This window comes from Leptodactylus fuscus, chromosome 2, assembly GCF_031893055.1.
Source record: "Leptodactylus fuscus isolate aLepFus1 chromosome 2, aLepFus1.hap2, whole genome shotgun sequence".
In the NCBI taxonomy this organism is placed as follows: domain Eukaryota; kingdom Metazoa; phylum Chordata; class Amphibia; order Anura; family Leptodactylidae; genus Leptodactylus; species Leptodactylus fuscus.
Genome location: NC_134266.1, coordinates 49465829 through 49487964, shown reverse-complemented (window position 1 = coordinate 49487964; position 22136 = coordinate 49465829). Strand labels below are relative to the sequence as shown.

At 43.8% G+C, this 22136-nt stretch overlaps 1 protein-coding gene across 1 annotated transcript; it reads right to left on the bottom strand.

The window, feature by feature from the left end:
• Positions 1 to 619: 619 nt before the first annotated feature.
• Positions 620 to 21055, bottom strand: TMIGD1 (transmembrane and immunoglobulin domain containing 1). The gene is made up of 6 exons (XM_075266384.1): positions 20990 to 21055; positions 19489 to 19558; positions 13316 to 13594; positions 5761 to 6039; positions 1448 to 1554; positions 620 to 691 (listed from the first exon to the last, which is right to left on the bottom strand). The coding sequence occupies exons 2-6, from the start codon at positions 19544 to 19546 to the stop codon at positions 620 to 622; spliced, it is 795 nt and encodes a 264-aa protein (XP_075122485.1). The 5' UTR covers positions 19547 to 19558; positions 20990 to 21055.
• Between the last annotated feature and the right edge of the window lie 1081 nt (positions 21056 to 22136).

Genomic DNA, 22136 nt, shown 5'->3' with positions numbered 1-22136 from the left:
AAGTAAGTCGCAGCTGGCTATTTGTATATCTTATCTTCATGGTATATGGAGGTCACTGAGACTCATTTAGCACCAACATGACATCTTATCTCTGTTTCCATGATATATGCATATAGACATAGTGTGAGCTGTTAGTTCACACATAAGTGTTTTTGAAACTTTCTTTGTTTAAGGACAAAGTACAAAGTCCATTAAGCTGTAATGATATGCAAAATACATAAGGCCTCAGCCAATAGTCATGTGCCAGGTTTATCTTATAACCAATCATTTTATGCCAACCATGTTATGTTATTAGAATAGTCCAACCTGCTCTTGTCTGTATTGTATTTAAACCACCTTTGTGCACCATTAAATTAGAACTCACTTGATACACCATCAGTTGTGTGTGTGTGGCTTCTCCAGACCTGATAATGGGCGTAATTACTTCAGGCCTGATATTTAATTTGGAACTCAGCAACATACTCTATCATGGGGACCCCTTAATGTCCCCAACAATCCTATCTATCTATCATCTATCTATCATCTATCTATCTATCTATCTATCTATCTCCTATCTATCTATCTATCTATCTATCTATCTATCTATCTATCTATCTATTATATGTGTTTGTAGAGAAGTTTATGTAGACATAAGAGGCAGCTTTCTGTAGCCCAGCAGATAATTCCACGAATATTTCCCTGTGGGCGTTATCTGTATATTAGACATCACATGTTAAAGTGGAATGTAACTAATCTTACATGGGAATCTCCTTATAACTGTTCTACTAAAGAATTGTAGAAGAATTATTTTCAGCAATAGGGAGTATTCTGTACATCAAAAGTACATTTGATCTGGGTTGATAACTATCTAGGTTGAAGCAATACTGACCACAAATGTGCAAAAAGAAATGGCTGGAAAAACTTGGAATAATATGAAAGAATACTAAGCAGACTGTAATATACTCCTCTTAGTTCCAGAATAATACATTCCTGAGGTTGCTTTGTCAAGCAAACCAAACCATGAACACAGACTTTTAAAGCTTGGTCACCTGCACTAAAACAGACACTTGGTACAAGGTGCTCCCACTTCTAGCTACTTTGCTGTTCACTCCCTGTTACAAGGGAAGTTATGTCCTTAGTTATCTTCAAAAGCAAGATGTTTTAACAGTGAGTAGAGGAAGGAGGGGCTGATTTTCTTTACAGGATGAATGTAGAGAGGCTGGTTATCCTCACTACCTGTACATGTCTGCAAGCAGCAGGCACTTAGAGGATTCTGAAACTTCGACAATGTAAGGAGAGTTTAGTATGTACTTGTATATACTTGTGACTGACTGTGTAATTGATTATGGGATGTTAGTCGCAGCTTTCGTGATCCTGCTCAGATTTCTCTTTTTCTGTGTGAGGGATCTTTTTAGTTGCATCATAACCTGGATAAATCATATTTCTTTCAAGGAATTTTAAAACTTACCACTTTCAATATTTTGTCTCTCCGTGCAAACAGTCCAAAGGCAATGATGAGGGCTCCGACCACAACTGCAGCAGCGATTGCCTCCACAGGAAGGCCAACCTTCCGATCTGTGAAGAAGACATCATATATAAGTTTATCTTCCAACTTATAATCAGGCTTACGATCTATATCAGGGGTAGGGAACCTTCAGCTCTCCAGCTGCTGTGAAACTACAACTCCCATCATGCTCCATTCACTTCTATGGGAGTTCCAAGAAAAGCAGAGCAAGTATGCATGCTGGGAGTTGTAGTTTTGCAACAGCTGGAGAGCCGTATGTTCCCTACCCCTGATCTATATGGAAAACTCTTACCTCACTACAACCAACTGGTATAAGGACTTATTAGTTAAAGGAGCATTAGTATGATGATACGGTTTAGTATGTACAGAACTCCAAACAAGTTCCTGTCATCATCATAGAAAGTGATTTACAACTTAACGTTTATGTGTGAGAATTTGCTATATCTATATTCGTCATCTGATACCTCCCCGTATTCTGGCTCCTGTCTCACTATCCATATCAGTGGGAATTACATCCTGAGGTCAAATAATCTGTGTCCAGCAGTGAGGTTAGTATTAGGTTTTCTATGTTTGATTGGTACCGGGAGAGGGACATTATACTATGGGGGCAACAGGAGGGGGAACATTAAACTTTGGGAGCATTTGGAGAAGAACTTTCTACAGTGGGGGATACTGGGGGGGGTATACCATGTGGGCACAAAGAGAAATGAATTGGGTGGTGTCAAAGTGGAAGTGGGTGGGGCTAAATTTTCCCCATTTCGGAACAATTCCGTCCCTTCTTCCTGTCATTGGAAAGTTGGGAGTATATTTTTGGTGACGTTTTGGGATCTTGGGAACCAATTACAAGTTTTCTATAGTGTTATGGTCTCATGTTACAATGGTTGTCCCAGAATGAATTATGATTGTAACTTTTGAACCATTGTATATATAGATTTATAGACTCTAGTCACATTCTTGGTACCCACCATTAGGGTATATCCACCCAAGATATATTGTCCAGTAGACAAGTCTGCAGAATAATCTGCTCATGCTATATGCAGATTTGTAGTGGATTTTGCCACGGATTATATGTTATGCATTCCAAAGGGTTAAATCCACAGTGAAAATCTGCAATATAAATTGACTTGATGCATTGCCGGTCACTTTCTGCTGCAGATTTTCTCCCTGTGTGAGATTTACTAGATTCTCTGCCTGGAGTTTCATGGAAAAAAAGTGTCAGCATATATGCCACATGTGAACATACCCTTAAAGAGGACCTTTCGTGTCCTGGGCACATGCGGTGTGATACACCGCTAGAAAGTCGGCTTTCCCGTTCTGTGACCCCACATCTAAGGACAAGTACTATCAGGAGTAGGGGGTGCGTTCCTCACCGCTCAGTGTCATCCTTGGTCGGTAAGGAACGCTCCCCCTCTCACAGTACAGCGCAATAGTCACTGATGTGAGGAAGGATGTTGCTGACTGACTGTCTGAAACTCCCTTCTGACGGTGAAGAGCTACAGTAACTGCACCGATAGCTCTTCCCTGGGGGCACAGAACGGGAAAGCCGACAGTGCGCTGAATTCAGCACACTGTTGACTTTCTAGCGATGTATCACACCTCATGTGCCCAGAGGACATGAAAGGTAATCTTTAAGCTTCACTCAATACCAGATAATACTAGGAATAAGGTAATGACTGTACGATGGAAGGCGAGAAATGTCCGAGTTAACCATTGATAGGTCTTAGAACTAGTAACTAACTAGCGAGTGATCTTCAGTAACACTGAGAACAGATTCCACATTCCTCCATATGATCAGGACATTGCAATGTTTTATAGTTCATGTTATAAAACTGACATGCGTGGTTTCTATAAATAAGTGGAAAAAGATAACAAACTCTGCAATACTTGTCCCATTAGTCCATTCGATATATGGAGTTGTTGGGAAATCTATATTTTATCCATTACAAACCTAAATTTGTCCTGCACAGGGTAAAACTGAAGGGGTCACTATTGAGGTTGCAGCTCTTACCTGCCTATAAGCCAATGGGACCCACAGGTTACCCTCACCCCACTAAGATTGATTAAACTCCTTTGATTTCTTTTCTGTTTTCTAGGGGCATAGCTATAGGGGCTGCAATAGTAGCAGTAGTGGTGTCTACTGGCCCTGAACTCTGGTGGGATTACAGCGCTCAATCCAGACTGTCAAATGCTTCCAGCATCTTTGTATATGGTATCCACCTCTGTAGGTAGTGTGGTTCCTTGCTGTACATCACCAGCACAACTCCCTTCTATGTCTCCATGTGACTGTGGCAAGCCTACTATCTTTACCCGATACTAAGGCTGATCTGTTGCTATCTCACCTGGCTCTACAGGATAGGTCATCAGTATTGAATCTGTGGGGTACAACACGGTTGGATGAAGACAGTGGCGTAACTACAGGGGTAGCAGGGGTAGTGGCTGCCACAGGGCCCGGGACATTAGGGGCCAGGCAAAACCCGCTAATGCTGCGGTTTTTTTTTTCCCCGTTACCGGCTGGAGTTACTCCAGGAACCGGGATCGGTAAGTGTCTCCACGGGCCCCACAAACATCATTATTATATTGGGGGTCTTTTCAGACCCCTGAGTATAACGATCGGGGGTCCGGAAAAGGCAAGAGAACATAAAAAAACATGTTGCTTACCTTTCCACGCTCCGGGCAGGTTCAGGCCTACTTCTGGATGCTCCCTGACGTCACATGAACCGGGACGCAGGTCCCGGTCATGTGACGTCCCATACGTCATGGAAGAAGGCCGTCACCACAGAAGACTGCAGCGGAGCGGGAGATAGGTAAATAACATTGTTTTTTATGTTTGTATCCCCTCTCAGTCTCTGATTATTATACTCTGGGGTCTAAAAAGACCCCAGAGTATAATAATTGTTCATGGGTGTCCACAGTGGGGCATAATACAGTGTGCAGGGGCCACTATGGGGCATAAGACTGTGCAGGGGCCACTATAGGACATGAGGCTTATGCCAATTGCCACATTTCAGGGGAAAAAGTTCCTTCCCAACTCCAATCTGACAGTCAGTATAAAACCCTGGATCAACGTGTTCTTAACAAAATCTAGAACCCATAACCCGTAATATTATTCTCTTCAAGAAAAGCATCCAGACCCTCTTTGAACTTGCTCAATGAATCCGCCATCACCACTTCCTGGGGCAGAGACGCCCATAACCTCGCTGTAATTACTGTGAGGAATCCCCTTCTATGTTGCTGGTGAGACTTTCCTCCAGACGTAGAGGATGTCCCCTTGTCACTGTCACTGGCCTAGGAGTAAAAAGATCATCTGTTCCAGTAGTCTTTATGCGCTGCAAGGTGCTGCAGTGGACAGGGAGCATGTATTGGTTTCTACTATTCAAGTAAGGGCTTGTTCACATCTGCGCTCGGGACTCCGTTCTGCAGGTTTCCGTTTCCTGCACAAAACTGGGCAGGAGACTGAAACCTGCCGGCATCTTTCCAAACCCATCCATTTGAATGGGTTGGAAAAGTGTCTGGCCGTGAGCGCCGGTGAGCGTTTTATGTTCTTCGCGGCGAAACCATTTTTTTTTTTTTTTAAACCTGACACAGAGTCGGACATGCAGTACTCTGTGACGGTTTAAAAAAACCGGTCTCGCTGTGGAGAGCATAAAACGCTCACCGGCGCTCAAGGCCGAACTCGGCATAACAGGTTTCAGTCTTCTGCATGCAGAAGACAGAAACCTGAGAACGGAGATCCGAACGCAGGTGTGAACCCAGCATAATAGGAACTGTGCAGCAGCCACATCCACTGTATAGTGTTGGTTTTGGGGAATTGCAACACCACTCCTATTATTTGTATAGGATCAACATGCATACATTCCCCTTCCAATGCTGCAGCTTTCAGAACAGCTGCTGGAATAGCTGATCTGTGCAGTGTCTGGATGTTGGACTCTCACAGATCAGATACTGATGACCTATCTTGTGGAAATCCATTTGGGACCAGAAAACCCACTATATTGGCCAAAAGCTCATTTGGCAGAAAACTTCCTTCTGATACCATCTTACGCATGCACATTCGGCCAAGCATGAATTTTCAAAGAGCAGGGAGAAGTAAGTCGCTGCCCCTGAGAACGCAAGTATTGGGCATTAGATAGTTGAGCTGGTCTTGGCAATTTGTCAACTTTGGCCAACCTTCATCTAATATGGATAGCAGACGTGTAGACAAGAGGAGGTTACATGAGCCAGACAATATGGTGCTTTGTGATAACTCTTAGTCTTACCTCCAACAATCAGCTCGAAGACTCTGGTGGTGAAATTGCCATCGGGCAATAAAGCTACACATGTGTAGTTCGCTGAATCTTTCTTTGCCACCTTTTCTATGGTAATCTTCAGGGTGTCAGTGGTCAAGTCCTGCTTGAAGTTGTTAGGTAAAGTGAATACGTTGTCATTCTGTAGCCAATACATTGTGGCGGCCGGGTTGGCCTTGTATCCACAAGTAATATCAACTGTTTTACCCTCTTCCGCATTGATTTGTGTGTCTCCAGACAGCACAGGAGGAACTGTGAAGAAACATCATGGAGACAAATGAATATTATGCCATTTATTTCATAGCTGCGGGTGGCAATGTGTAGTCAACACATAAGCCAGCCTGCTGGACCTACCAAATTCAATGGGTTAGGCCAACTACACATGAAGCAGATTTAACCCAAATTTAGCAGCGGGATAACTTGCCATAGAGTGATATCTTATCATAGAAGAAAACAAGTCATTGAAAAAAAAAAAAACATTTCTGTGATAAGAACACACTGAAGCAATGTGTTAGGAGTATTTTGTGTCGTGGGTATTGGTGCACACCTTCTGACTTGCTCGCACGCACTGTTGGTAGGCAGCTTGATTTCCTGGTTAATTAGTCTGTCCTCCCATTTGCACCTGGGAGGAGTGGTCTCTACTCTGTATTTAAACCCATGCCTCCCATGGTTCTGTGCTGAGTGTCGCTTTTACAGAGCTAGGCCTTAGCAGGAGGAGTAGGTGGTTATCTTGGATAGAGGAAGTTCCGTGGTTGGTTTTTGGGAGGTTTTGGGTGAACAAGTTGGTGTGTGTGTTTTCCCTTCTGTGTTCACCAATCCTCCCTCCGTTTATAATTGACTGTGTGAGTGAATTGCCTTATCCTTTGATTTCTACTCAGTTTCCCTGTGTTTGTTTCCTAGTGTATGGTTCCTTCCCATATTGGTTTGGGGAATTCTTTCCTACATGTTTCCTGTGTGCTGCTTGTGTTGTTAGTCAGCACACACCCTTGTCAGTCCCTGTCAGTAGCAGCTTCACTTGTTCGTTAGGGATGACCCCCTTTAGTCTCCAGTCCCTAGAGGTCTTATAGGGCATTCCTTCTCCCACTTCCCTCTAGGCCTACGGAATCAGTGAGAGAGGAGCTGTCGGGGTCAGGCTTAGCCTGAGTACAGCCGACCCACACCCGTGAGGCAGGGACCGGGATAGCTAGTGGGAGTAGTGCAGGGCGAGATTCCCTACTGCCATCCCTTAGCCCCGTTGCAGCTACCTGGACTGACATAACAGTACACTCAGCCGGTAAAAAAAAAAAAAAAGGAAAGGTTCGTTTGCATTATGACGGACCTGAAACAGTTGTACCAGGCGGTGCAGCAGATTTCCACTGAAATGGAGGGGATCAAGCTACGAATGGATGCCATCCAAGCTTCTGGCGTATCTCAAGTACAGCAGTTAGCTCAACACACAGCCTCTCAGGTGGAGGGCATACAGAGGCAGGTGAGTAGCGCCCCTGTGGGTCGGCCTCTGGAGCCAAAAGTCAGCTTACCTGAACCCTTCCGAGGTAAGAGGTCAGATTTTTTCCGATTTCAAAAGGACTGTCTTTTGTATTTCCGGCTACGGCCGTTTTCCTCCGGTTCTGAGGTACAGAGAGTTGGGATTATTATTACTTTATTGAGAGATGATCCCCTCATCTGGGCACATTCGTTACCAGCCGACTCAGCTTGCTTACTAACTGTAGAGGCGTTTTTCTCCACAATGGGGTTACTGTATGACGACCCAGACAGGGTACGCACGGCTGAGTATAACCTACGACGTGTGGTGCAAGGGGATCACGCTATAGAGAAATATTGCACAGAGTTTCGTAGGTGGGCAGCAGAAGTACACTGGAATGACCCCGCTCTACTTAGTCAGTTTGAGACAGGGCTCTCGGACCAGGTTAAAGACCATCTAGTTTCTCACCCTGTTCCGGGAGATCTAGATGAGGCCATGCAGCTGGCAATTAGAGTTGGACGGCGCCTCCGGGAGCGTGGAGACAAGAGTCCTGGGGGGGTTAGCCCTCCTCAATTCTCTGTTTTTGGAGAGGACCCGGGGGACCAACCCATGCAGATTGGGGCCACTGTGCGAAGTGCTAGACCCAAGAGTGAAGGGTCCCGCACAGTACGCTGTTTTGTGTGTGGAGGGATGGGACATGTAGCAAGGGTATGCCCCTCCAGAGAATGGTTCGCCAAGGAGGGTAATAACCCCAGGTCTATTGAGAGTAAAGGGAGAAAACCTACTAAGGAGGGAGGTGTGCATATTTCCTGTACTCAGACTGCCGGGTTGACCCTTGATGGATGGGTAAATGGGCAGAAGTGCCGGATTTTGGTTGATTGTGGTTCGGCAGTCAACCTTATTGACTCAGAGTTTTGCGAGCAACTAAGGGTGAGTCCTTTGGTCTTGAAGTCTCAGATACCGGTGTGGGCTATTGATAAGACCCCTCTACAGCAATCTGTCATCTCCAAACAGGTGGAGGGTCTGGAGTTTATTGTGGGTGGCCACAGGGAAGAGATTGACTTGTTCTTGTTATCTAAGTTACCAGCACAAGTAGTGTTGGGGTGGCCCTGGCTGAAGCAACATAACCCTATTATCAACTGGGAGACCGAGACAGTAGTTTCTTGGGGGCATGGGTGTAATGGTCGATGTCTGCCCATATCCGTTTTGTCTTTGTCTATAGACAATTTGCCTCAAGAAATATGTGAGTTCAGGGAGGTCTTTGAGGAAAGGGCAGCCAAGACATTACCACCACATCGCACCTATGATTGCTCGATTAAATTTATACCTAATGCAGTGTTACCCAAGACAAGGTTGTACAATCTCACTATTCCGGAGAGGGAGGCGCTCAAAGAGTATATTGAGGGGAGTCTAGAGGTGGGGCATATTCGCCCATCTAAGTCCCCAATAGCAGTGGGGTTTTTCTTTGTAAAGAAGAAAGATGGAGGGTTGCGCCCTTGTTTGGATTTTAGGGAGATTAATAAAATCACGGTGCGGAATCCCTATCCCATCCCGTTGATCTCGGATCTTTTCAGCCAGATTACGGGAGCTCGCTGGTTTAGTAAAATAGATTTACGTGGGGCGTATAACTTGCTGAGAATCAAGAAGGGGGATGAGTGGAAAACAGCGTTTAACACACCCCTAGGACACTTTGAGAATCTGGTGATGCCTTTCGGTCTAACCAATGCGCCCGCGTTTTTTCAGAATTTTATTAATGATGTACTAAGTGCCGTCATAGGGAGGGGGGTTGTGGTCTATCTGGACGATATACTCATTTACACCCCGGATTTGGAGACTCATTGGGAGAGAGTGAGAGAGGTTTTAAATCTCCTGAGGGTTAACCAATTAAGTGCTAAGCTGGAGAAATGTGTGTTCGCGGTCAATAAATTATGTTTCCTTGGCTATATCCTATCGGACAAGGGGTTCGAGATGGATCCTGAGAAGGTCAGGGCAGTCTTGGAGTGGCCGCGACCTGAGAACCTAAAGGCGGTCCAACGGTTCTTGGGATTCTCCAACTATTATCGCCAGTTTATTAAGGGATTTTCTGAGGTTGTGAAACCCATCTCGGACTTGACTAAGAAGGGGGCTGACTGTGCTAAGTGGTCGCCAGAGGCGCTAGCCGCGTTTGAAGAATTGAAGAAGCGATTCTCCTCCGCTCCTATTTTGAGACAGCCGGATGAGAGGTTGGCCTTCCGAGTGGAGGTGGATGCCTCCTCGGTGGGGGTGGGTGCAGTACTTTCTCAGGAGTTCGAGGAGGGTACGCATCCCTGTGCCTTCTTTTCTAAGAAATTCTCTGCCTCTGAACGGAATTATGACATCGGAGATAGAGAACTACTGGCAATAAAACTAGCGTTCGAACATTGGCGTCATTTCCTGGAGGGGGCCAGAAGGCCAGTCCAGGTATTTACCGATCACAAGAATTTGGTTTATCTTGGGTCGGCGAAGAGATTAAATGCACGGCAGGCCAGATGGGCTCTATTTTTTGCGCGGTTTCATTTTACCGTGACTTATGTGCCGGGTTCAAAGAATGTTAAGGCTGATGCTTTATCCCGGTATATGTCGACCGATGAGGAACGAGAGGCGCCTGCCACTATTCTTGGGGATGGAGTGGTGGTAGCAGTATTGGGCACGAAATTGGAGAAAGCCTTGATCGAAGCGCAACACGCTGCACCTTCCAAGATACCTAGAAACAAGCTGTTTGTCCCAACTACTCTCCGACAAAGTCTCCTGAGGGAGTGTCACGAGTCGGTTCTTGCTGGTCACCCGGGGGTTTCAGAGACCATGAGATTGGTGTCTAGGAATTTTTGGTGGCCAGGGTGGAGTAAGGATGTCTTGCAGTTTGTTCAAAATTGTTCGGTCTGTGCAAGAGCCAAGGCGTCGCATACCCGTCCCCACGGTCTTCTACATCCGTTAGAACCTCCTAAGGCACCTTGGACTCATCTGTCTATGGATTTCATCACGGGCCTTCCAGTGTCTAAGGGTTTCACGGTCATTTGGGTAGTCGTTGACCGCTTCACGAAAATGTGCCATTTGATCCCGTTTTCCAGGCTGCCATGTGCCAAGACACTATCAGGGGCATTTATTAAAGAAATTGTAAGGTTGCATGGTCTTCCCGAGGAGATCGTTTCGGACAGGGGTCCGCAATTTGTGGCTAAATTCTGGCGGGCTTTTTGCAGCAGGTTGGGAGTTACACTGTCGTTTTCCTCCGGGTTTCACCCGGAGTCTAACGGGCAAACAGAGAGGAAGAATCAGGATGTGGAACAGTTTTTGAGGTGTTTTGTTCGAGAGAATCAGAATAATTGGGCTGACTTTCTTCCCCTGGCAGAATTTTCCTTAAACAACCATGATTCCAACGCCACAGGTACCACACCTTTTTTTTGCTCCGGTGGTAGACATCCTGTTTTCGGAGTATTTTCTTCCATTTCGTCCCCAGTTCCGGAGGAGGAGCTATTTTCTAAAAAGCTGCAAGGGGTATGGTCCCGTATCCGAGAGAATCTGGTGCGGGCGTCGCACCAGGCTAAGGTCCAGGCGGATAGGAAGAGAGGAGAGTTGCAGTTCTTCCCTGGTGAGATGGTTTGGTTGTCCACCAAGAATATCAGGTTGAAGGTTCCTAGCAAGAAGCTGGGTCCCAGGTTTGTGGGTCCTTTTAAGATCAACAAGATGGTAAATGAAGTGGCGGCACAGCTGCAACTACCTAAAAGGTGGAAGATAAACCGGGTCTTCCATGTCTCCTTGTTAAAGAAGGCCAAGAAGGGAACGTCTCCAGTTAAGGTTCCACCAGTTTCTGAGTCCGGGGAGTATGAGATATCCCGAGTTCTGGATAGCAAATATGTTCGGGGGAAGCTACGGTATCTGGTGGCATGGAAGGGATACGGTCCTGAAGATAATTCTTGGGTTCTGGAGTCGGATATGTCAGCCCCCAGACTCGTGGAGAAATTCCACAAGGAGTTCCCGAAGAAGGATGCTCCTAGAGAATCCGGAGTCTTCTCCTTGAGGGGAGGATCCTGTTAGGAGTATTTTGTGTCGTGGGTATTGGTGCACACCTTCTGACTTGCTCGCACGCACTGTTGGTAGGCAGCTTGATTTCCTGGTTAATTAGTCTGTCCTCCCATTTGCACCTGGGAGGAGTGGTCTCTACTCTGTATTTAAACCCATGCCTCCCATGGTTCTGTGCTGAGTGTCGCTTTTACAGAGCTAGGCCTTAGCAGGAGGAGTAGGTGGTTATCTTGGATAGAGGAAGTTCCGTGGTTGGTTTTTGGGAGGTTTTGGGTGAACAAGTTGGTGTGTGTGTTTTCCCTTCTGTGTTCACCAATCCTCCCTCCGTTTATAATTGACTGTGTGAGTGAATTGCCTTATCCTTTGATTTCTACTCAGTTTCCCTGTGTTTGTTTCCTAGTGTATGGTTCCTTCCCATATTGGTTTGGGGAATTCTTTCCTACATGTTTCCTGTGTGCTGCTTGTGTTGTTAGTCAGCACACACCCTTGTCAGTCCCTGTCAGTAGCAGCTTCACTTGTTCGTTAGGGGTGACCCCCTTTAGTCTCCAGTCCCTAGAGATCTTATAGGGCATTCCTTCTCCCACTTCCCTCTAGGCCTACGGTGTCAGTGAGAGAGGAGCTGTCGGGGTCAGGCTTAGCCTGAGTACAGCCGACCCACACCCGTGAGGCAGGGACCGGGATAGCTAGTGGGAGTAGTGCAGGGCGAGATTCCCTACTGCCATCCCTTAGCCCCGTTGCAGCTACCTGGACTGACATAACACAATGTATCCCACTGCAGAAAGTCAATATAACTCTGCTACATCTGTATGTCCTATTATATGTGTATTTCTGGAATAGGCATAAACTTAACCTTCCTATACTGGACTCAGAAGAGGAATAATATTAGTGAATCCAATTGCTCAAGGAATGAGCGTCCAATACTCCAATGTGCTTGATCAAAGGCCATAAGGATATGAATTCCTGACTATGGTAGAACTATAGGGGGTTTATCTAATGAAGACATTCCTAATTTTAGATTAAGACTAGCCTGATGATCACTTGACCACTGCAGTAGTATTACATACATCAGGCCAGGTCTACCGGAGCAAGAGCTGTTCTATGATTAACACAGATACACCAAGGGTAGCAGTATAAGTACTAGACAGGAAATCCAGAGGTCACGGCAGCGGTATAATCAGGAATAGCCAAGAGTCCTGATCATATATATCTATGTATTCCCATTATTTATATAGAAAAACAAAAAGAGAAAGCACCGCGCTACACCTAGTGCATTATCACTTGGTAACAGAAGATTCTAATAACAAGTGTAGGGATAATCACCTTATTCAGCTGTGATATGTCACAGCCCAAATATAGCTAGAAAAATAACACAGGGTAATCTCAGGAGCAGATCCAGCCGTATAGAAACGTAACAGACCAGAAAAGTAGGACCAACTTCATATAAACTCTATTTGCCACAGTATGAGTTAAGAAGTAAAAGATCCGCGCTTACCCTCAGGATAGTTGAATAATCGCCTTTATTTAAAAATCACAAACAGGGATCTTCATCACTACGCGTTACGGGACACGCTGGTCCCTTTTTCAAGTGCAAAAATAGATCCAAATTTTTTGCATTTGAAAAAGGGACCAAGGTGTCCCGTAACGCGTAGTGATGAAGATCCCTGTTTGTGATTTTTAAATAAAGGCGATTATTCAACTATTCTGAGGGTAAGCGCGGATCTTTTACTTCTTAACTCATACTGTGGCAAATAGAGTTTATATGAAGTTGGTCCTACTTTTCTGGTCTGTTACATTATTTATATAGCACCGACATAATCTGTAGAATTGTGATTGTAGTAACTCACATCAATTTCTACTAGGCCTCAAAGCCTACTTTTACTTTCACAGTCATAGACACTTGTAGACATGTTAGGGCCCATGTCTATGTTACAAGTGTAATTCACACATTAATAATACACTTCAGAAGAAAGTAAATCTTACAGTTCTTCATTGTTGGGGATTTACTAGACCAGAATAATTTTTGGGACTCACATAGGACATTCAGCTGCAGAGAAAGCTTGATGGTGGTGTTACGCTTCAATAGACAGGTAAAGCTCGCTCCATTGTCTTCTACAGTCAGCTCTGGGATGCACACATTACTGATGTTCACACTGTTCTCAGCTTTGATGTCCACTTGTCGGGTCCCACGGTACCAGATTAGGGTTTCCTCTTTCATGTTGCCAATAACTTCACAGCAGAGATTCACAGGGTCGCCGAGGCTGCCAGTATGCCGATTGTCATAAGTCGCATTATTCAGCTTGAGATCTACGGCTGCAGACAGCCAAAATAGTATCATTAGCAAAGTATAAAGGCTATATGGAATACATTGTTATCAAAAGTGCATTGTCTCCTCCTCACCTACACAACATGTCGGTGGCATGTCCTTATAGCTACTACATAGAAATGGCTATAGAGATTGGATCCCTGGTCTAACCTACCTAATATTTTCCATATTATAGTGTATAGATTTATTGATGATGGAACAAGCTTCATATTAAGCTAGTTGCACCACATAATATCACAAAAAGCTAGTAAGCCTGGTTGTGTTGCAAGCCACAAGGTGCCACGACCACAACCTGACAGCAAAAATTCAACTTTGCAGGATTGTTGGCATTCGCTACCATTAGTTGTGACTGTCAGTGTGACATTTCTAACCATGTAGCCCTAGTCTTACTCCTGTAAATGTGTGTTAGATTTGGCACGTCTTGCAAGAATTTAGACATTTTTTCCTTCTAATATCAGTTCAAGGCTGGCAGACTTTGCACCACATTTTGTTGCCAAAAAATTGTGCATGCCTTATGAAAGGCAGCAATGTCTGACAGATCTGCATTAAAAGGGCTGTATAACAGAAACCTATGACAAAGGGGTCAAAATGGGTTAAAAATAAAAAGTAATAAAGGCAATCAATTATAATCGATCCCCACTGCTCCCAATGTGATTCTTATTGGGGCCCTGTTGGTCTCTATGGCCTAGGCCCATGTCATACTTAGAAGATGCCTATCCCTGCCCACATTGATAACCCGTGTCCACCATTGATCCTTTTATGTAACCCACTCTGAGGTCTCAGCCATCAATTTCTTCCTCCTGGACAATCCATTTAACTTTGATACAACTGATACGAAACTTCAATATTCTTATATTAGAGCAAAGTTGATAGCAATCTCATAGAGTAGGTTCACACTACGGTAGTGTCACCTCTAGATTCGACTCTAGATTCAAGCAAAATATACCCAAGAATATGTCAAACTAAAACTGTAATATATTACCCTTACAAAGCAAAGGAGCAGGCAGCAGAGCGATGGCAGAATGTAAACTATTCTGTTACATTGGAGCCCCGGAAATTCCCCTGCATATTTTTGCTTTGACATCCATTATGAATTACGAGGTCTAAATATGTCTAATACTCAAAATGAGGTCTCCATGGTAACAGAAAATTTACCATAAAATATTCCGATTACACATTAACTAGCATGGCGCCAGGTAAACTAGCTCGACAGGTACTGAAGGTGCCTCTGTATATTTAGATAATTTATTTGTAGCTCTTGGCATTAATTGAACATCTGTAGATATTGTGCCGAACATGGATCAGATGGGTACGGGTTTTGTTTTTGTTTTTTTAAACTATAGGCGCATACTGCTCTACCTTGCATGCTTTTTATTCTAATGTTAGCATTTCCATCTCTGGACTAACCGAAGATGCAATACAACAACAGAGAGCTCAAGAGTTAGCTAGACCTTAAAGAGAACCTTTCACGTCATCTTGCACCTGCTACATTATATACTGCTAGAAAGCCGACAGCGCTGCCTTCACCGGTACGTTCCTGAGTGCCACTAGTTTCAAAATTCGTAAAAAAAAAATCCAGCTTAAGGGTGCATTCACACGGAGTAAAGTGGTGCTGATTCTACCATGATAACTCAAAGCAGAATCAGCGCTGATAAAAAGCCTCCCATTGATTTCAATGTGTTTCACGCGGGAGATAGAACCCATTGAACTCAATGGGAGCCTTTTTATCGGAGTTGATTCTGCTGCAAGTTTTCGTGGCAGAATCAGCACCACTTTACTCCGTGTGAATGCCCCCTAACTTGGGTGCCGTGTCACATCTAGAAATATCCATAATTTTGTATTATTTGTAACTCTAGTATATATACTGTATATATATATATATATATATATATATATATATATATATATATATATATACACAGTGTGTATATATACACACACACACTAGCAGGAGGACCCGGCTTCACACGGGTATATTTAATTTTTTTTTTATGTAGTGGCCCCATATCAATTGTCCAACTTTGCACTGGTGTATTTTGTATATCGTTTGTGTGTGTCCATAAACGTCATGTGATCATGTGTATCTCATTTCAGATATCAGTGAAAAACCTGCAATCGGTTGTTATGGAGACCTGGAGTAAAGCTTTGTGTATGTGACCTTGGGTAACAGTGTCATCCACAGCACCCTGCCCCTTTAAGGCTGACATAAAATAGTGGAAAAAAAATGGCTGTATTGCTATGGAAACCTGGAGTAAAACTGTAATATGTGGTATCCTGTGCAAAGCCGTGTATCTAATTCTCCGGCGTGTGGTACTGTGTGCAGATGCACGTATCTATTTGTCTGGCATGTGGTACTGTGTGGAGTGGTGCGTATCTAATCCTCCCCTGTGTGGTATTGTGTGCATTGGTGCATATCTAATCCTCTGGCGAGTGGTATTGTGTCCAGTGGCGCATATCTAATCCTCTGGCGTGTGGATTTGTGTGAAGACGCATGTATCTAATCCTCTGGCGCTTGTGGTACTGTGTGCAGACATGCATATTTAATCCTCCGGCATGTGGTACTGTGTGCTAACTTGTTTATCTAATCCTCCAGCGTGTGGTACTGTGTGCAGACGTGCATATCTAATCCTCCGGTATTGTGTAAAGATATGCGTATCTAATCCTCCGGCATGTGGAACTATGTGCAGACGTGCATATCTAATGCTGCGGCATGTGTAACTGTGTATTGACGCATGTATCGCACGTATTTAATCCTCCATTGTGTGGTATTGTGTAAAGACGTGAATATCTAATCCTCCGGCGTGTGGATCTGTGTGCAGACGCACGTATCTAATCCTGCGGCATGTGAAACTGTGCATAGACGCACGTATCTAATCCTCCGGCGTGTGGTACTGTGTGAAGACTCGCATATCTAATCCTCTGGCATGTGGAATTGTGTGTAGATGTGCATATCTACTCCTATGGCGTGTGTAACTGTGTGCATTAACACTTATCCAATCCTCCAGCATGTGGTATTGTGTGCATTGGCTCGTATCTAATCCTGCGGCTTGTGGAACTATGGGCAGACTTGCGTATCTAATCCTCTGTCGTATGATATTGTGTTAAGACGTGCATATCTAATCCTCCGGCATGTGGTACTGTGTGAAGACATGCATATCTAATCCTCTGACATGTGATATTGTGTGCTGACCTATGTATCTAATCCTTTGGCGTGTAGTAATTTTTGCAGACGCGCATATCTAATCCTCTGGCATGTGGAACTGTGTGCAGATGTGTGTATCTAATCCTCTGGCATGTGATACTGTGTGCTGACCTGTGTATCTAATCCTCAGCATGTGCTACTTTGTGCAGACGTGCATATCTAATCCTGTGGCAAGTGGAACTGTGTGCAGACACGCATATCTAATCTTTAGCCATTTGGTACTTTGCAGATGTGCGTATCTAATCTTCTGGTGTGTGATACTGTGCTCTGACCTGTGTATCTAATCCTTTGGTGTGTGTGGTACTGTGTGCAGACATGCGTATCTAATCCTTTGGGTTGTGGAACTGTGTGCAGATGTGCATATCTAATCCTCTGGCGTGTGACACTGTGTGATGACCTGTGTATCTTATCCTTCAGCGTGTGGTACTTTGAGCAGACTTGCATATCTATTCTTCTGGCATGTGGAACTGTGTGCAGAAGCGCAGATTTAATCCTCTGGCGTGTGAAACTGTGTGCAGATGCGTGTATCTAATCCTCTGGCATGTGATACTGGGTGCTTACTTGAGTATCTAATCCTCTGATGTGTGTATCTCAACTTGGATATCAGTGTTAGATTGTATATGTGGAGTGACCGTGTGTATTGCAGTTAGAATATGAGTGAAAGACTTGCAGGTTTGTATTGGCTAATGGGGGGGGGGGGGGTGTCAGGATGTTGGGAAAGCTGTATCTCCGGAACGGTACGTCCAAGTGAGTTGGGGCCTCATCTTAAACCTTCCCGGACACCTGAAGTATCTGTGTGCTAAATTTGGTGAAGATCGGTCCAGTCATTTGGTCGCGCATAGAGGACAGACAGACAGACAGACAAGAATTCATTTTTATAATATAGAGAGATATGTTATATTTTTGAGTATTTATATTATCTGTATTTCTGGCCCATCACTCAGTATATGACCCCCTTTTTTTTTAGCCCCCCACCCAGTATATGGCTCATTTTTAGCCCCCCACCAGGTATATGATGTATTTTTAGCCTCCCACCCGGTAGATGACCCCTTTCTTATGCCACTCCCACAGTGTTTGGCCCCTTTTTTCTGGCCCCCACACACATAGTTTATGAACCCTTTTTCTCTTCACACAGTATCTGACCACTTTTTATGGCCCCCACACAGTATTTGACCCCCTATTTATGGACCCCACAAGGTGTTGACCCCCTTTTATACCTGGCAAGCAGTATATGACCCCTTTTTTAATGCCTAGCCATGGTATTTGACCCCCTTTTTTTCCTCCACCCCCCACACAGAATAGTGACAACAGGTCTACAAAAAAAAACAACATTTTTTTTAATCATTGCAGTTGACTTTGTACTTTTCTGAATCAGCTTTTTGTCCTCATTTCAATGTATATAGTTTTTCTGTAGCACGTATAGTTTCCACGGAGCAGCATCATTATTATAATGTATAGGAAATATAATGGTGACCTTACAAACAGTAATCTACATAGCAGAAAAAAATGCTTGACCTTACAAAACTGTTAATATCATAGGAATAGTTTTTGGAATCAGCACATCAAACTCCATAAAACAGACATGTTACTTTTGCTGATGATTTTTTTTGTGTTGACCAGTGTAATTTTTGTTCACCTGTCCACGCTCTAGTCCTGGCCGTCCACTGCTGCCACCTCCTGGGTGCACTGGTGCTGAAGAACGCCGGGACGCTGTACATAGTGCCCCGGTGTTCTTCAGCATTGGGACGTAAGTGTAGCAACACCTATAGGATGCAGCAGAAGGCAGCCAGGACAGGACCGTGGACATGTCAGTAAAAATTATTGCAAAAACACAATAAGTAGCTGCCAATACGTCTCACATGCAATGTCAGAGGTTCGCAATCACTGGTCTAGGGCACACAGTTTCTCCTTACTGCCAAATTGGTGTAGGGAATCTTGTATCCTAAGCAATGCTTCTGGAGAAGAGGGTAAGCAAAGTGCTTCCCATCAAGGATGATGGCGACTTTAGCTGCCAAGATTGCAGAGTCATCCTGCGATTCCTTCACCAATGTTGAATGGAGTCCCATTGCAACGCCTAGGGTGTCTAGTTGCTAGGGTTGAGATGATCTTGAGATTTCAGGATCGTTTTTAAAATCTGACTTCCAATCATTTTCCAGCCAATCCCGATCGCAATAGTGAAATTTGCTTGATCACTGATCGTGATCTGATCTTTCCCAATCGCTCAACCCTAGTTATTTTATGTTTATGGAGTAGGGTTGAGCCGATCTTGAGATTTCAGGATAGTTTTTAAAATCTGATTTTCGTTCATTTTCCAGCTGATCCTGATCGTGAAATTTGCTAAATCGCCAATTGGGATCCGATCTTTCCCGATCTCAATCGCTCAACCCTACTAGTTGCAAATAGATGGAACACTGCTCTATCTTTTTGCAACTAGAAGTCATGGTCACCACAGTCAATGGGTTGCAATAGGAGTCCCTTCAGTACTGTAAGTCCTATGCACCTATATTGGTGCCCTATTATGGTTTCATTCAAACCGGAGCTGATATGTGGTCAAGCCTGAGACCTTTATGATGTGTGTATTATTACTATCTATATGACAGAACCAATACATAGTGCTGCATATATATACAGTCTATTACTATATTATTATATTGCATAATTTCATTGGATATTACTCACCTGCAATTTCATGCAAGAGAGGTAAAATGACAGCTATTAAGATTACAGGTTTCTTCATGTTTACCCAGAACTAGTAGGGAGAAAAAAAGGGAATTCATTACTTCTCTGTATGCTTTATTATTGAAGACTTTATCCTATTTATATTTCTTATTAGTATCACCATAACCCAGCACTGCAAATAGATAGGTTAGGGTCACCTGAATCATACAGTATTTTCCCTTGTAAATTGGCAATTCCGTTGCTGCGATATCCTTGTTTTTGTCAATATGCAAATGAGTTATTGGGAACAATGAGGAAATTGCTCATTTGCATATTGGGGAAAAAAAGCACCAGACACACCAATTCTATTTTTTTAAATGTAGTTTGTTAGCCCCATATAGAGCTCACAATGTACATTTTTCCCTATCAGCATGTCTTCGGAATACGGGTTGGAAATCCATGCAAACACGGGGAGGACATACAAACTCCTTGCAGATTGTTTTGGCAGGATTTGAACACCAGGACTCCGGCGCTGCCAGGCTGCAGTGCTAACCACTGAGCCACCATGTGGCCCCTCAGGCACACCAATTCTTGCAGAATAATACTGTTTAATTCAGGTGCCTCTAACCTATCTATCTGCTGGACTTTGTTGATATACAGGGTTCTGCCAACAGACTCCCTTTAAGGAGAGGCCAATTGGTGTCCTATGAATTGTATATATGTATCTGCCCACATAAGAGAAATAAGACCGTGAACTTTAGTCCTTCATATAAATAAACAAACTATATGATAACCTCCATAAATTTCCCGGCTACTGTATTTCTGTAGAAAGAAGCCAAACTTATCATTATCCGATTATCGTTCTTTGCACACTTAATAATCTGATAAGATACGGCAAGAAGAACAAACAAGATTGTGGTTGCTACTGAAGCTTCATGAATGTTTAAGCTTTCTGTGAACGCGTAAGGTTTAAAGACACACGGCTGTTTCTATAAGCCGTCTACAATACTTTACCATAAACGATGGATCGGATTAAAATTTATAAGCAAACAATATAAACCTACTGTAACGATTTCAATTAAAACACCAACAGAAAAGATTGTCTTCACTGCGTAAGTATCAAGAAGAAGATTGTTGGCTTAAGTAACCGTTCTATGTGGAGTCGCAGAATCGGAACCTAACCCTACACATAAGGATTATACAGTAGTTCATGACCTAAACAATATTCTAATAATTCATGGCTAAATAGCGTTAGTACCATCCAATGGAAATCCATGTCCAAGTGTCCAAATTTTTCTATTGCCATTGGTAAACCCTCCATGTGTACAGGACTAAGAATACAGATTGACCAGTGCAAATGTGCGATAATTCTCATATTACCCACTTAAAATTCTACAACATCCCAACACGATTATTCATCAAAATTAAGAAGATTCTAGGAAAGGGCAGAGCAGAATCGATTCTTCTTTATTATAGGTGAAAATTGACCAAGTATAAATGTGCCCACAAACTAATATCTTACGTTTGGTGATCCTGGAGAACCTCCGCTGAGCTGAACCTGACAAGTACGAGTGATTCTATTCTTGGTCCTGATCTTGTTCTCTTTAAATTATTGACGTCAGGGTCAATGCCTGAGAAGTTACAGTTCAAGGTCTGCCCGGTTTTATGGACTCTAAGTAAATATAAAACCACTCTTAAGAAAAAGCTTCTGCATTGTTGAGTAAGGACAAACTTGTTCCTTTCCCACTTAATGACACTGGGTGAGGCTTTAGAGTCTCAACAAAATGCAAAGATTTCTGGCATCTAGAATCATTTCTGTGCCATTCACCCCTGTAAATCTGTCAAAGGGAATGGAACCGGCAAATAAACTCCCCCTTTTTTCCCCCAGAAATATGGCTTACAACGAAAACAATTTCACAATTTATTTCTGAAATATAAAGTAAAGATTTATCAAAATATCAATGAAAAATTGTAACATTGAGCAGAAACCTTGAAAATGGCAACAATGATGGAAATTGATGGAAATCCCTGTTTTTCTATACTTAGGAGTCTGTGGACAGTCGTAGGCAATGACTGACAGCTATTTCTTTCTATATGCTGTCAGGCTGCTAATCAGGAGCAGGATGCTGCGACAGGATGCCGATGCACTGCATTGGCATCCCGTTGCCACTAGCTGCGCGGAGAAGTCACAAGGTGGAAAAGGTTTCCACCGTCTGAACATACCCTTCCACAGGGTATGGCATGGCGCTGCAAAATGGAGTGATAGCCTTCCTTATTCAAAATCCCTTTTACCTTGTACAAACCTCCCACTTTACCTGCACCAAAGCAACCCCAGACCATCACATTACCTCCACCATGCTTGACAGATGGCGTCAGGCGTCTTCAAGCATCTTTTCAGTTGATCTGCATCTCACAAATGTTCTTCTGTGTGATCCAAACACCTCAAACTTCGATTCGTCTGTCCATAACACTTTTTTCCAATCATACTTTGTCCAATGTCTGTGATCTTTCGCCCATATAAATCTTTTCCTTTTATTAGGAATCTCAGATATGGCTTTTTCTGACTTCTCCCCACCCAGTACCCCCCCACACACTCTCCTAAGCCCCGCCTTCTCTATAACACTAGTCGGGGGAGAAGGGGGTAGGGCGCTCTGAAAACCGGACAAAGG

Bases quoted from the DNA above. Each gene is read 5' to 3' on its own strand.
- TMIGD1 (XM_075266384.1), bottom strand. From the start codon at position 19,546: ATGAAGAAACCTGTAATCTTAATAGCTGTCATTTTACCTCTCTTGCAT. The intron at 13,595-19,488 runs GTGAGTAATATC...GGCTGTCTGCAG, and splicing joins TCTCTTGCATGAAATTGCAG to CCGTAGATCTCAAGCTGAAT. The intron at 6,040-13,315 runs GTGAGTCCCAAA...GTTTCTTCACAG, and splicing joins TCTGCAGCTGAATGTCCTAT to TTCCTCCTGTGCTGTCTGGA.